The sequence below is a fragment of the Hypanus sabinus genome, chromosome 9 (assembly GCF_030144855.1).
Source record: "Hypanus sabinus isolate sHypSab1 chromosome 9, sHypSab1.hap1, whole genome shotgun sequence".
Taxonomy (NCBI): Eukaryota; Metazoa; Chordata; class Chondrichthyes; order Myliobatiformes; family Dasyatidae; genus Hypanus; species Hypanus sabinus.
This window is the reverse complement of record NC_082714.1, coordinates 17,551,679-17,568,378: the sequence shown is the minus strand read 5'-3', so window position 1 is coordinate 17,568,378 and position 16,700 is coordinate 17,551,679. Positions and strand designations below refer to the sequence as shown.

Sequence of the window (16,700 nt, the reverse complement as noted above, 5' to 3'; positions counted from 1 at the left end):
CATTTTAGGCTGAGATTCTTCAACAAACCTGAATTAAAAGGTTTATCAACCTCAACATTTAACTGTTTTTTTTTTGCTCGGCAGATGCTGTCCAAACTTCTTTCTCAAGCCTTGTGTTTATCGACTTTGTTCACAGTGGGCTCTCTACATACTTGGCATATTTAAATATGCAAACCTCCAATGCAAAACCGGCCTAGTTCATTGGAATGTCCCCTAATTTTAACTTCTTTAAGAGCAAACTGCAAACAGACCCTCGGTGTGTCCCGGGAGCGGGGTTCCAGTTTGGCGCACGTTCATTTCGCTGCTTTGGGTCACCCGGAATCTGCAATTGCAGAATACTTCCTGCAGGAGGTAGGAGTGTGCATCCTTCGGAGCAAAATGCTACACCCCAATCCCGGGGACCGCATTGTTAAACCTCTGAAGGGTCTTTTTTCCCTTTTTATTACCCTTTGCTTTGCCAGCAGGCTCTTTCTCGACATCCCACAACGGGTCCTGAGAGTGGAGGGGAGGGAATCGTCGACAAGCTGAGGGTTTCAGTCACGTTGCTAAAAAGGGAGAGCGCGAGCGACAGAGAAGGAGAAAGAGAAATCAATTGATATAAAGGCACGGGAAGAGTTAAAGAGTCAAGAGCAACGCTGCTCAACCATGGAGAGTTGAACGGAGCTGGAGGACGCAACGGTGAGGCCGCTCTCAACACAGCTCGGGGATTGAGGCTCAGAACACGGAGTGAATCGTAAAGAATGCAAGCTGCTGGCCTGTCTCACCCAGTGAGAAAGTTTCCGCACTGCCGGAAGGGCAACATTTGCCAAGCCTGAGCATGCACCTTTGAGTGCAAACTAAAAGCATCACTTTAGTTCTTTATTTTTTTTTCGTCTGGTATATTTTATTCTCTGATCCGTGTGCCGCTTCCTGGAGACTTCTTCTGTTCGCCGCGCACAAGCGAGAGACTCCGAGGAAGGCAGGAGAACGGGGGTGAAGTTTTCCAATGCTGCAGGTTTATCCGAAGGACGCACTTTCTGGTAAATTATCTGCGGTTCACTCTCGCTTTGTTTGCAGCATGGGCAGAATTTGGATATTTTATTTAATTATTTCAGGCCGTTTTAGTTTCTTTTTTTAAAAAAGCGCATTATTGAACAATGTGACCGTGACTTTGCTGTGCGTGTCGTTACTGTGCTCTTAAAGCTTTGTGTGTGTGTGTGTGTTTGGATATCGCGTGGGGGTTTTCTGTTTGAGCGAGGCAGCCCTTAGGATCAGCGTGTACGTTGTATGGCTATTAACTGAAGATGCAAAGCATTGTGTCTGAGATCGTACAACCGAGGCAACTCCAGCAGCTTAAGTGATACAGGGATGACGGCAAGGCACATGCACCCATCTCCACAGACGCATGCAAACTATTACATGCTTGTATTTCATAAATATAGATCATTTATGTCATCTGTTTTTATATAAACTGTGTGTGCTACCTAAGTTGTCTATGTATACATATCCATAGACCCATGCACACTATTATATGCTGATAGTTATTTTATAAATATCGATAATCTATGCCATTGTTTAATATAAACGTGTGTGTGCGGCTTGCGCAATACCCAAGTTGTCAAAATACATATCTCCATAGACGCATGCATAATTTTATATGCCCTTTTTTCATAAATAATGATAATTTATGTAATCCATGCTTTTTATAAACGCGTGGAGTTCCTAAATTGTCCTTTTTACTGCTATGTCTGCACGTTCATGTTACAAATAACCTATTCCAATGGAAGAAATATCTATCCACATTTAATGTGTGTCTCAGATGCATTTGCACATTTGTATACTGGTGCTGTTTCTTTAAATGAGCCAAGTTTACTGGCGGAATAAGTGACCCAAAGTAAACAACCTCTCCCAAGTCAACATCTCCAGCCTCTAGGCCGTCGGACTTAATTTGGCGGCAGTGGGCAGGTCACATCCTTCATATGCCCAACGCCATTCTCCTGAAACGGCCATTCTGTCTCATGCAGGTTTGTGGTGAGAGGTTAACAGTTGGCCGGAGGAAAGCATTCATGGATGTGAATGCCCCTCTGACCTCAGGAGGATTCCCTCCTTCATGATCGCCCAAAATGGAGAAGGAACATTCAGGATGGTTCTGAGAACTTGGGGCTTTTCCATCAGAAGCCAAGTGTAAACAATAGAAGGAGCACCCCACATTCAGCCATCCGTCCCATCTCACACCTCCTATCCCACGTATGGCAGAGATTATGGACCCCACATTGGCCACATTCGGAGCCCATAGAACTGCAGTGGAGTTAAGTATTTCCAGACAGAGATAGCTTGAGGAAAAAAATACTTCCATCTTGCAGTTAACGGTGCACAGCATTTAGTTTGCCTCATGCTTTTGGTACTCAGACAAACAATGCATAAAAGTAGGCTCTTGAACTGATATATTCACCATCTGTTTGCCTCTGCAGATGTGCTTGGACTGGTGTGTTTGTCCAGCAGTTTTTTTTGGTAGCGTCAGATTCCAGCATCTGCACGCTCCTGTGCCTCCAATGCCAGACTTTCTTTAGACCGTAAAACATTGGAACAGAATTAGGCCATTTGGCCCATCGAGTGTGCTGAGCCATTTCAACATGCTGATCTATTTCCCCTTCAAACCCCATTCTCCTGCCTTCTCCCCACAACCTTTGACGCCATGACTAATCGAACCAGTGAACCTCCACTTTAAATTTATCCATTCTGACTTGGCCTACACAGTTGTCTGTGGAAATGAATTCCGCAGATTCACTCACAAAATGCTGGTGGGACACAGTAGGCCAGGCAGCATCTATAAGGAAAAGCACTGTCGACCTTGAAGGGTCTCGGCCCGAAATGTCGACAGTGCTTCTCCTTGTAGATGCTGCCTGGCCTGCTGTGTCCCACCAGCATTTTGTGTGTGTTGTTTGAATTTCCAGCATCTGCTGATTTCCTGGTGTTGCCACAGATTCACTACCATTTGGCTAAAAAAAATTCCTTGTCTTTGTCCTATGGAGACATCCTTGCATTCTGAGGCTGTGCCCTCTGGTTTTAGAGTCTCCCTCTGTAGGAAACAGCCTCTCCACATCCACTCAATAGAAGCCTTTCATGTTTAAGTATAATTTTTCATAAACTCTGTTATTTTACTGTAAATGCCTGAAAGAAAATGAATTTCAAGGTAGCACATGATGACATATAGGTACTTGGATAATAAATTTACTTCGACCTAAAATATACCTTTATTTAGATAATTGTGTGTGTAATTTATTTTAGAATGTCAATATCCAGTAAATGCTTCTGGTTGCTTCTCTGAGGTAATTGTATTAACTAAGGAAGGGAAAATGCTGAAAACGTTCAGCAGATTGGTTAGCTTCTATGGCAAGAGGAACAGTTATATCACTTCAGGTCAATGACCTTTTCTCAGAACAGGTCGACCATTCACTGAAGATTTCCACTGATTTGTTATTTTTTTGGTACTCTGGAATTTTTGTGTTGGCAAGTTGTATGGTTAAGGAAGGGAGTTGCTAGCGTTGGTCGCTGACAGAACTCTGTGCAGTGATGTAGACCGGGTACTAAGCAGTAAAATTCTTTCCTTCATAAAACGTGCCCAAGTGCGTAGTGAGACGTTATAGAAATTAACATGTTTTAAAGTAGTTTTTTTAAATTAAAGAGAGCATTATTGTATTCTCCACTTAATGGGACTTTAAAGCCCAAATAAATCACTTTTTGTTTATTTTTTCTGTTGTAAAATTTAGAACGGCGGAAATACTGTTGTAAATCTTAGTACATAAATATTTGAGAGCACATATTGAACAGGTACAAATGATTCTAAATGTGGCGGTAAAACTTTAGATTTAATTGTTGAACAAACTATTGAATGAGTACATTGAATGAACGAGTTTGTATTTCCCTTCTAGCCGTTGCTCTGTAGATTTAATCCTGACCATTCATGAATAAACATAGCGAGACATGGATACTTTCAGCAGCGAGCCGGATTAGGGTTTAAATAAAGAGGAGAATTTTCGTATCGAGACGTAAACACTGGCCTGGGCCGCCGGCTAGGTTGAAACGACGCCCACTTCCCCTCCACCACTAATGTGATTTTGGTTCCAGTGGGCACAAGGTTCGGAGGGAGTGGTTGTACGGTTGACCACTGTTGTAGAGTCAGTCGTACAGCAAAGAGAGATGGGCCGCTCAGCCCATCTAATCAGTCCCTGACTATTATTCTGCCTAAACCCACCCACCTGCACCCGGACCCCTGCCATCCATCTACCTATCCCATTTTCTCTTAGATGTTGAAATCGGACCCGCGTCCACTGGCAGCTCACCGCCCTCTCTGAGTGAACAAGTTACCCTGAAACGCTTCACCTTTCACGGTGTTGCTGATGTTTTCCGAGCGGCAGAGTGGACCCTGACAGGATTGCAGCTGGGAACGGAGCCGTGGTGCGGGAGGGTCCGGTTCACGGGGCCCCCGGTGTGAGCGCTCGAGGGCGCAAAGCCTTTCACTGAGATGCTGGTGTCGGGAGAGGCGGGAAAGTTGAGGACAGCTGGCAGCGGGAGTCAGCACCGATACTGTAGAAAGTAGAGAACTATTCAGACTGCTACTCATTTCGGTAAACTCGCTCAAATGCTAACGGGGGTTAGAGGGTGTGGAGACGGAGTAGGGGTGGGGGGTGTGGGGGAACAAGAACACGGAACCCCGCCGCGATCATCCTTAAACACGTTTGCACCGAACGTCTGACATGGACCTCTGATAGTGGTCACACTTAAATTCCTGTACTCGTTTGTACACAGAAAATAAAACTTGATTTGTCGATGTTAAAAGACGGAATGGAACAAAAACAGGTACTTAAGTAAACTCAGTATTGTTGGAAATAAAATTGTCCCAACGGAATCGTTTTATTCCTATTTATGATGAGACTGTCCACAGATCAGAACAGCAGAAAAAAAGCCAGTGATTAAAAATAATCTTTTTATTAAAATATTTCTCTTTTTTTTAATCCTCGGGATTTAAAAAAAACATGGGATTCTGTGCTGACGAGTCCTGGAGAAGGGTCTCGGCTCGAAATGTCGACTGTTTGCTGCCGGACCTGCTGAGTTCCTCCAGCATTTGTGTGCGTGTGTGCTTAAATGAGATTTTTGCAGAGTTTTGAATTGAACTGAAAAGATTGATCGGAGTGAGGAAAGAGCAAACGTTTTAGTTCCTCCCCACGGCGGCTACAGCTATGTTGCATTTTCCAAAATATCGACCTCGAACACTTCACACATTTACTTCAGTAATCCATTGAGAGCTCTGCAGACCATTTAATTGTATTTCATTGAGTTGCTGGCCTGCGGGGAAGTGTTGGGCTGGTAACTTTGCTATCGACGCCTAGAACACGAGTGTTTACCGCTTCAAAGCTTCGCTGTAATTGCGTCACTGTGTCGCTCTCAAGAACTGATTCTCCTGACCTTTACCAAAAGATGATTAATCTAACCCTTACTGCCGACTTGGCTTGTTTACTTCTGCAGTTGCACTACAACATAGTGTTGTCACTTTCTCTAGTTTTACTTTAAATGCACGTTTTTGAGATGTCAGTTACCTATTTTAAATTGGCCTGTGTTCTTCTCTTCCCTCTTTCTGCAGAATAACAGAAAAAAAGCTGAACTTTTAAACCCCACGTCCCACGGGGAGGCTGATCGTTGAGGTTTGCTGCAGCGTTTCGCGCCGCGGGACTGCAGACCGAGCGCGGCTGATTTCTTTTAGAAAACCATCAAGTGGTTACGGGACTAATGCATGACATCAGTTAAGCAACTGTGGTTTCCGAAGTGATCCTCTAAGAGTGCCTTCAACACCTTTCTATTCTTCTCAGACTGACACACCACTATGTTACTGAAAGAGTACAGGATCTGCATGCCTCTCACTGTGGAAGAGGTTAGTGGTTCTAATATTCACTATATAACTTCCTGTATAGTCTTGGGATGAGAACTTAGAATTTACTTGTGAATTTCGAAGGTGAAAAAAATTGAAACTGTTCTTGTAATTTGCACTTAAGGATGGGCTGAAAGTATTTGATTTTTCATTTGAAATGGATTACTTAGAAATCTTGTGTACACACAGGCACATGAATTATACTAATCAGTCTCTTTGGGGGTGACTATGGAAGTTAGTGCAGCTCAGTTCAGTTAAGGACAACATGGCTCAGTACAGCAAAGGGACAGACACTATGTTTGTGCTGAATGCAGTGTCAAATTATGTGTCCAGGACACAGTGGTGGACATCACCCAGCGTTTTCCAAAAGTTCTGTTCTACAACCTGTGATAGGGCTATTAAAAACAGAAACTTCAAACCATTTTAAAAACTTCTTCCCCCCCCCCCCCCCCGACATTTAATCTGATCAACCATTCTAGTTAGCCATCTATTACCTCAATCACTGCACTATTTAAAACCACTTTTTATAATGTTATTTACATTGTTGTTCAAGTTCTAATTTAATTATCTTTCAACTATACATGAATATAGTTGAAAAACCCATGAATATAGCCAAAGCAAACAGCGTTATTCCAGGACCAAGGTGCAAAACACAGTCACACACAGCACAAGGCATACAGAGCACATACAGAGTATAAGAAAACAATAAAATAGTGACACAAAAATAGTCCAAGTCCCTGAGTCCATAAATGTTACAGCAGTCTGCAGTCAAACACAATGTATGTTGCCTTTTGTTGAGCAAACGCGGGAGGGCAGCACTGACTCCAGTGTGTACACTGCGCAATACCACCTCTGGCACTCTGGTGGAGCGTACCGACTCCGATGCCTCTCTCCTGGACGGCTGCAGAGGGGTGACACCGTAGCGTGAGACCTAGCCCTCGCTCTGACTGGGGCCACACAGCTCCCCCACTGTCCAGCCCTGCCATTCGCCAATAAACCAGTCAACCGCACATGCTGCGTTCCACGTTAACAACGTCCAACAGGGTCTTGTGATCACAAGAAAAGTGACTAAGATGATCGCTTGCTGTTACAGTGCACACCGCCTTTGTGCATCCACTCCGAAGCCTCTGTGATGGAGCCATCAACACGATCCACACTGTCCAGCACCTTTAATTTCTCCGTCAATGAGCTAGTCGCCGATGGGGGTAAATGTGCAGTACTTTAACTAGGGTCTTGCCATTATATACAAAAACGTTTTAAAAAGACAATAATACCTTTGATTGGCCCCGTAGAAGTTGCTACATCTGAGTACGCCACCATCTTCCGGAATGCATGATGATATTTATGTATTTATGCCCACTTTATTCCATGTCTATATTTAGAACCATAGAAAATTACAGCACAGAAATAGGCCTTTTGGCCCTTCTTGGCTGTGCCGAACCATTTTTCTGCCTAGTCCCACTGACCTACACCTGGACCATATCCCTGCATACACTTCTCATCCATGTACTTGTTGAAGTTATTCTTAAATGTTAAAAGTGAGCCCGCATTTACCACTTCATCTGGCAGCTCATTCCACACTCCCACCACTCTCTGTGTGAAGAAGCCCCCCCCTTAATGTTCCCTTTAAACTTTTCCCCCCTCACCCTTAACCCACGACCTCTGATTTTTTTTTCTCCTCTAGCCTCAGTGGAAAAAGCCTGCTTGCATTCACTCCACCTATACCCGTCATAATTTTATATATCTTTATCAAGTCTCCCCTCATTCTTCTACGCTCCAGGGAATAAAGTCCTAACCTATTCAACCTTTCTCTGTAACTCAGTTTCTCAAGTCCCAGCAACATCCTTGTAAACCTTCTCTGCACTCTTTCAACCTTATTAATATCCTTCCTGTAACTCGGTGACCAAAACTGTACACAATTTCTAAGTTTATTTTTTATATACTGTAATTCTTTATTGCTGTAATTGTTGAACATTGTTATGTTTTGTAGTACATCATGCCAACACACATCAACAAATTCCTAATGCATGTAAATGTATATGGCAAATAAAATTGATCCTTGAAATTAAACTAACCCCATCTGCCTGTACACAGTCCCTCCAGTCCCTGCATATTTGCATGCCTGCTTCAATGCACCTTAAGTGCCCCTCTGGTTATCTGTATGTATCACTTCTGGCAACATATTCTAGGCATTTGTGTGTAAAAAGAAACTTCCTTGCACTATCTCCTTTAAACTTCCCTCAAAACTTCACTTTAAAGCTGTGCCCTTCATGACTTGACATTGCTCTCCTGGGAAAAAGGACTATCTACCTTATTTGTGTCTCTTATAATTTTAGAAGTTACTATCAGGAAGTGATAATGAATCTGTGGTTAATGCTGAATTTAAAAAAAATGTTTTGGGTGATCTTGTATCAGACCAAAGACTTAAAAATTCAGATAATTTTTTAGCCTTTCTTAAAAGAAATTTGCTTACTGATGCCATTATGATACTACAACTTAAATGTTTGATCCTGTCTGGCTATTTTGTTACAGTCTACAAATATGATCCAATTTAGCTACCTTAATGAAGTATGAAGGTAGCCTCACTGTCTTACAAGTTCAGCTCAGTCTCGTTACATCATTGGAGTAGTAACAGCAGAGAATTAGCTTACTCTTTATGTCATGGGTTTGTTAAATTGGTGGCTGGGATGGATTATTTTGGAGCATTGTGCTGAAAGGGGGAAAAACATTCTGTCTGTATCAGGGCCATATATGTGAAATAATCACTAATAAATCCAGTAAGAGATTAAATAAAATTTCTTCACAGAGACTGGTGAGAACTCATTGTCATTGGGAGTGATTGAGATGAACATTATACAGGCTGGTTAAACAAACAAGATTGTGATGGAGATGATGAGGTGAATAGAACTGGTTGAGTTGAGCATAAATGCTTGAAAAGTTTGGATGGGCTGATTGGCCTTGCACAGTGCATAATTTGATGTAATGGCCCAACATACAAAATTTCAAATCTTCTGTAAGTTTTTTTTAAAAATATGAGTTCTGTGGTTGATTCTGTAATGCAATGCTGATAACAATGAGTGATGATTAAGCAGTGGAATATTTCCCCTACTACAGAGTTTATGTTATGTCATAACCTTCCTCTTCCAGATAAAATTTGGATGTAATGAGTTTAACTGTATAATGTGTCTGTGCAGAGAATGTTGCATTCAAGTGGTACTTGTTTTCTTCCTTCTGCAAGCATGTTTCTATTCCAGGCAATGTGCAGTGGCCACTTTATTAGGTACACCTGTATACCTTGCTAATGCAAATATTTAATCAGCCAATTATGTGACAGCAACTTAAAGCATAAAAACATGTAAACGTGGTCAAGACGTTCAGTAGTTGTTCAGACCAAGCATCAGTACGGGGAAGAAATGTAATCCAAGTGAACTTGCCTCCAGCATTTTGTGTAAGTTGCTTGGACTTCCAGCATCTGCAGATTTTAAAAGTGAATTTGACTGTGGAATGATTGTTGGTGCCAGATGGGGTGGTTAGAGTGTCTCCGAAACTGCGGACCTCCTGGGATTTTCATGCACAATGGTGTCTAGAGCAGGGGTTCCAAACCTGGGATTCACATTCTTCTCGGTTAATGATAAGGGTCCATGGCTTAGGTAGGTTGGGAACCCCTGCTCTAGAGTTTGCAAAGAATGTTGCGAAGTACAAAAGTTGTTGAATGTGTATCTTCAGACTCCTGAACCTCCTCCCTGATGGTTGTAATGTGAAGAGGGCATGTACTGTGGTCAGGGGTCCTTAAAGACGGATCATGCCTGTTGAAGATGTCCTCTTTCACTACACATAATTTTAATGCCTACTGCTGCCATCAAAGAGGAATTCTACTGCATGGGATACTCACGTTCTGAAAGCTACATACCAGAGCACAAACTGGTACCCATGGCTCTGTCCGTACAAAACTGAGCTGCATTAAGCATATGAAGCCCTTACTCATGCACTCTGTAGTCTTCAGAATGTGTCAGTGCCCTTGTCCAACTCCAAAACATCTCCCAAGTTATTGAATGATCTTTGGAGTTCTGTATTTAAGATCACCAGTTAAACTGCCCTGTTACAGCCCATGCGTTGTAGTCCTTGCCCATGTCAAGTGTGGCTAGTCAAGTCTGAAGGGAACAACGTTGCAAGGGAGTGTATACTCATTTCTATTGGCCAATATGAATTGACTACTCTGGTTCACAGAATTCTCCTCCTTGTTTTCCAGTCATTCTGTGCCTACACCCTCCCTGACTCTTCTAATTTGTCAGCTGTTTGCGACCTTGACCCTCCTACCCTCCTCCACTGCTGGCCTCTCATGCATCCCTGATCTTCACAGGCAGTCATGTCTTCAGCTGCCTAGATCCACAGCTCTGGAATCCCTTCCACAAATTTCCTTGTCATCTTCATCCTCCCATCTCTTCTCTTAAGACTCCACTTAACAGTTGTATTTTTGACCAGTTCATTTTATGCATCTCTTTGCCAAGTTTTCCTGCTGATCCCTCTGGAGTATCTTGGGAGCCTTTATGTCGAAGGTGCTATCTGAATGCATATACTGTAGCTCCTCTGGGAAGTTCTGCGAGAAATAACAGGGAATTTCAGAATCATCCTCACTAAAGGCTCAGCTAAGTAATCTTACAACAACAGTATATAGATAATCAAAATAATATACAATTTATATAGCATTTATGAAATATAATTTTATCAATTGGAATAGAATGAATGGATTGTAGTGCCTGAGATTGAAACTTCAGCAATATAATTACTTTCTGAAACTTAATTGAGTACAGACGGTCCCCGGGTTACGTACGAGTTCCGTTCCTGAGCCCGTCTTTAAGTCGGATTTGTATGTAAGTCGGAACAAGTACATACGGTATTATTTAGCCTCAGTTAAACGTTTGTCTTAGTATATAGTATATATTTTACCTTTCTATGCATATAAAACACTTAAGAAATGTATGTATTCCAATAATTAAACCACTGCGTGCTTAGCAATAATTGTAGCTTTCATTGGGGCAGGGCCTTTCACATGCTCCATTATTCTCTCTTTATCCTCTATCCTTTAAAATTATTCCAATCGTTGACTGACTGTAGCCTAACGCTTTTCCAATGACCGATGGCCTTTCACCTCTTTCCAAACGCTTTATTATTTCCACTTTATTTTCAATCGTGTTCGCTTCCTGTCAATGGAACAGAAACACTGCGGGCGGTGGGTCCTGAGCTCCGCTGGGTCCTAAGGACCACCGCACTGAATTCCCCGGGTCCTAAATTCCACCGCACTGAGACAGGTTAAATGGGACAAGTGAGGGCTGTGGGCTGTGCTGGGTTTGGGTATTTGATCCTCCACAATATTCCGTGTGGGATTTTAAACTGGAGGTGGCAATGTTTTTTTTTAACGAGGTCGAGTTGCAAGCTCGACATCAACCCGGCATGGATGGTACAAGAGTCACTGGATCAACATCAACCTGGCACGGGAGCGGTCTGTCACTAAATTGAACCTGGGAACCTCCGTTCTCTAGCCCGGTGCTGATCTGACTGCGCCACCAGCTGATCGGAATGGGGGGGGGGGGGGGGTCAGGGTGAATTTTACTAAGAAAAAATTTAAGCCAAATACAAAGTTAAACACTCAACACAGTGTCAACGGCAACGACTTAAAATGGTGGACGGCGTTGTGATCCGTCTTAAAATGGCGGCGTTCTCCTTCCTTGGTTCATAAGTATGAGTTGTCCGTAAGTTGGATGTTCGTAACTCGGGGACTACCTGTATAATTAAATTTATATCCCAAAACATCACTTTTTGAGATATTTATGTATTTGTTCCATGTAAAATCAATCAGGGCACTTATGGTTTACAATCTGGATGCTTTCAAGAGAGAGTTAGTTAGAGCTCTTATAGATAGCAGGGTCAAGGGATATGGGGAGAAGGCAGGAACGAGGTACTGTTTGTGTATGATCGGCCATGATCGCAGTTAATGGCGGTGCTGGCTAGAAGGGCCGAATGGCCTACTCCTGCACATACTGTGTATTGTCTATTTAATAAATCATTCAACTTATAATACCAATTATATTGCTAAACTTCTGTCATGAAAATTTCATGAAATAGCAAACAATTTGGATTTTGCATATTTAAAATTAGAGCACAGCAATATATATAATTAAAATTTTGATTTGACTTTTCTGTGTTTTATTAAAATGGTTCTCTGACTTGTAATCTCTCCAGCGGTGATCTTTTTTTTCATCTCCTGATTATATTTTACTTAATCTTGCACATCATTAAGAAGTATTTATATTTTAATAAAATGAATTGTTGGTCTGCAGTCCAATATCGGCTCAGGATTGGTATAGTCGACACTGATGTGTTTTACTGCATGCACAACATGGTAAGATGGGGAATGTGGTTCAACAACCTGTGCACAAGGAGATACAGACAGCAAAGTTCAAGGGAGGAAAAAGGATGTGTGGAATTTCCAGGGCTAGAAAGGTGTGCCCGCAGCTGTCAGTGAAGGACCTAGGGTGTGGGCTGGTTACCACCCACACTCATTTGCAAGTGTTACTCAGGTTGAGCATCAGGTAGATGGTGAGTCATGAAGGAGCCTTCACCTGGTGGGTCAGCTGCGTAGAAAGACATCAGCAGGAAACCGCCATAATAAAATACAAATGATTTTTCTAGCCTTAGTGCTTAGGGCTGAATCGCCTTTCTCTGTGTTAGGGCATAGAACGGTATTGCACAGGAACAGGTCACAAGTTTGGCACTGAGCATAATGCCAAATTATTCGAAATCTTTTCTGCCTGCATGTGATTGATATTTCTCCATTCCATACTTATTTGTGTGCCTGTCTGAAATCCTTATTAGTCACCGGTGTTGTGTCTGCTCCCACAAGTGCCCCCTGGTAGCCCACACCACTCTGTATTGGAAAAAACTTGCCCAACACATCCTTAAACTTTTACACAATGCTGGTGGGACTCAGCAGGTCAGGCAGCGTCTATGGAGGAGAATAAACAGTCTATATTTTGAGTCTGGACCCTTCATCAGGACCCTTCCTGAGTGCTGATGAGGAGTCTTGGCCAGATATTTGACTAGTTATTCCTCTCCATGCATGCTACTTGACCTGCTGAATTCCTTCAGCATTGTGTGCGTGTGTGTGTACGAACTCTGGATTTCCAGCATCTGCACAATCTTTTGTGCCTGTCCTTTTAAGTTATCCCCTTCTATCAGGTCTGCCCTCAGCCTCCGAACCGCTCAAGAAAACAACCCAGTCCAAACTGTTGTAGCATTCACATGAAACATGCGTTAAAAATTTAAACAATCTTGCTCAAAAGATAATCAGCGGGTCATCTTTTTTGAACTACACTCCTAAACTGTGGAACTCAGTACCCTAAACTATCAGGGATGCAGATTCAGTTGACACTTTTAAACATCAACTCATAACCTATTTATTTAACCTTTTAACAAACATCTTTTTGTGTTTTATTTTCATGTTAGCACTTCATCCCATTGTTAAGCACCTTGAATTACATAATATGTATGAAAAGTGCTCTTTAAATAAGTTGTTATTAATAATAATTGCAAACCATTGTGCTACTACTCACACTGAAGGAATGTGCTGGACCACAGCATTAACGACATAACAAGATGTTGACTCCATGCAATCGACGGATTTCGTCATTCTCTAATCTTTTGTATGTGTGTGTGTATGTGTACCAAAAGATAATTTATTTGGCTTGTGATGTCTAGCTGTTGCTGTATTATCTTCTCTGTTTTACCCTATGTAAAGTTGAGGCTGTGTGGCTTTGGACAGAACCCAGATAACTCCTGCCAGAGCAACTCTGCTCTTGCATTCCTTGAGTTTGTGCTCTTTTCTCTGAACCCAGGGTTTATTGGGCTCCTTCCATCATTTGTCCTTTTTGTATACTGAGAAACACTGTGAATGATGTCCATGCATTTGGCTGTGCCTATCCTGAATAAAAACAAAAACACAGTTGAATTTATTTAGATTCATTGGGGCAAATTTCCTCTTTCTCTGCAGTAACTTTTCTCCATCAGCCCATGGAAAAAGTGCTCCAACTCTTAAAGGACGGGACACTGTTTCGATACTGATGAGGAGAGGGGAGGAGGAAGAGCTACCTTGGTGTGGTTAACGTGATGTTAGACAAGTATCTATCATCTCTTCCTCCCATTCCCAACATTTTAGTGTCTGTTGGCCACAGTCCCGTTGGTTTTAGTAGCCCCTGGCTACGTGTCCAAGTGTTCATCAGCGTCAGGTTTTTTTAATCAGCAATGTGTGTCATGAAATTTGTTAAACTTAGCAGCAGTGGTTCAATGTAATACATGATAATATAGAAAGAAGAAAAAACCATACAAGTAAATCGATTCCAGTAAATATATACACATATATTGAATAGATTAAAAATAGTGCAAAAACATATAATATATGTTAAAAAAGTGAGGTAGTGTTCATGGGTTCCTTGTCATTTAGGAATCAGGTAGTAGAGGGGAGGAACGAGAAGAGGGCATGCTCCGTGTGTTGCCTTTCCGAGGCACCGCTCCTTGAAGATGTCTCGGATTCTATGGAGGCCAGTACCTAAGATGGAGCTGATTATGTCTGCAACTTTCGGTAGCTTCTTTCGGCCCTGTGCAGTAGCCCCGCCACCATACCAGACAGTGATGCAGCCTGTCAGAATGCTCTCCACGGTACATATATAATTTTCATTGGTTACTGCTCAGTGTGGTGGGTGGGGTGTGTAACAACAAGGTACTTGCTTGACGAGATTACAGTTGATCTGAATCTCCCCAAGTACACGTACATCTACGTGGTGTTGCTGCACCACTTCTGGTACGTCATTCCCAGCCCATCGTCGTCCTGTATTGTTCTGAATTTTATTAAGCTTCTTGCATAGTAATGGTGGTGAAATCATCCAAGCAAGTAGTTCAAAGTTCAAATCAAAATTTATTATCAACCCTGAGATTCTTTTCCCTGCTGGCATACTGAGCACATCTGTGGAAGAGTAATTGTAATAAGTAAACATCAGTTACTGTTAACTGTAAACAAACCCTACAAATGCAGATATAAATAAATAGCAATAAATAACGAGCATAAAATAACAAGATAAACAGTCCTTAAAGTGAGACTGTTGGTGTGGGAACAACAGAATCAGAATGAGAGTAGTTATCCCCTTTTGTTTAGGAGCCTGATGGTTCTTGAACCTGGTGGTGCGAGTCCTGAGGCTCCTGTACCTTCTACCTGATGGCAGCAGTAGGGGTTACTTCATTGTACGTTGTGAGTGATTTGGGATGCCAGGACATGAGTCCCATGCTGCTGTCCCTTATAATCAATCTCTTCTCTCTTGGTAACCACAGAACAAGACCAGAAAATGCTGGAAGTGCTCACCAAGTGAGGCAGCACCTGATGAAAGAGACACTTTGTTAACTTTTCAGGTCGAAGGCTCTTCGTTAGAGATACAACACAGAATAGATCCTTCTGGCCCTTCCACAGGCACTGACAACCCTGATTAATGCTGGCTGCTGCACTAACCTAGTCACAGGACAATTTGCAACGACCAGTTAACCTAGCTTTAGACTGTAAGAGGAAGCCAGAGAACCCAGAGAAAACTCACACATTCCACAGGGAGGCTTGTAAAAGTTGTGTCAACAGCCAACACAGTCTGAGGATGTGCAGGGGGTGAGGGCAACCCAAAAGTCTCTCCCTGCTTCTGTCACCAACAAAGCATGTCTACGACGCACTAAAACTTACTAACTCGAACCTCTTTGGAACTGGAGCGCCCAGAGGAAACCCATGCGGCCATGGGGAAAAAGTACAAGCTCCGTATAGACAGCGAGGTCAATCGTACCTCGATCACCAGCGCTGTAATGCTACCATACCGATAGGGGGAGATCCTGACAATACTGACACAATTGAGCCTCAAGCTTGGGTGACTATACTCTGCCGTTGAGAAAGGAGTCAACTTGTGTTGGTAGTGTAGAGTCCGGATTGTGATGTGCACACAAAAAAATTGCCAGGCAGTTGTTGGTGCCTATGGATGGATGGGGGGCTTTCATGGCGGTAGCGATAAGCATCTTGAAAGAGAATAATCATAATTATTTCAACCAGTGGTGTGCTGATTTCTGACTGCACTGTTGCCAATTAATGTCGCTACTTAAGGCAAATTTAGTAGCTTGGACTTGCCTCGACAGAAATACTGCTATTGTTTCCGCTGAAGTCTGTAGGTGTAAGGTTCTGCTTTCTCCCCAAGGGTGGCAAACAGCATTATCTACCTGCCCTTTCGCTCCACTTTCATAAAATATTTTCCATTTACACTGATTAGCTTCATTGTTTGGTGTATAAAAAGGTGGTCCTGAGGCCTGAATGCTCAGTTTACACAGCAAAAGAGCAGCTTGAAGGTAACAAGGCCAATCTGTTCACAAACAATGCTTATAGTTACCTACGTCATATACTGAAGAGTGTTTTGGAGGAGGGGGGAACAGTCTGAGGTTTTACTAATGTCTAAGTGTGTGTACTGTTTAGTTGCTTTGCTCAGCTTAATTCTGTTGGTTCAATTGCTAATTTCAAATGGTCTCTCAAAGTAGGTTGTCAGGAATAACAAAGGCTTGGCAGGTCTGTTTACTTAACCCTTCACTTGTTTGACACAGAGCCGGTCTGGAAATAGGAGTTGATTTTTGACTCCAGTCTCAAACCGTGCTTGTGAAAATGCTGGAGGAACTCAGCAAGTCGGGCAGCATCTATGGAGGAGAATAAGCAGTTGGTATTTCAGGCTGA

General features: G+C 42.5%; 1 protein-coding gene across 1 annotated transcript in view; it reads left to right on the top strand.

Moving 5' to 3' along the window:
* Positions 1–359: 359 nt before the first annotated feature.
* The window catches only part of LOC132399127 (cytoplasmic phosphatidylinositol transfer protein 1-like), a 236,514-nt gene continuing 220,173 nt past the window's right edge, over positions 360–16,700 (top strand). The window contains exons 1-2 of the mRNA XM_059979139.1: positions 360–1,019; positions 5,621–5,908. Coding sequence (XP_059835122.1) covers positions 5,861–5,908 — 48 coding nt within the window. The 5' untranslated portion in view covers positions 360–1,019; positions 5,621–5,860. The remainder of the gene's footprint in view (positions 1,020–5,620; positions 5,909–16,700) is intronic.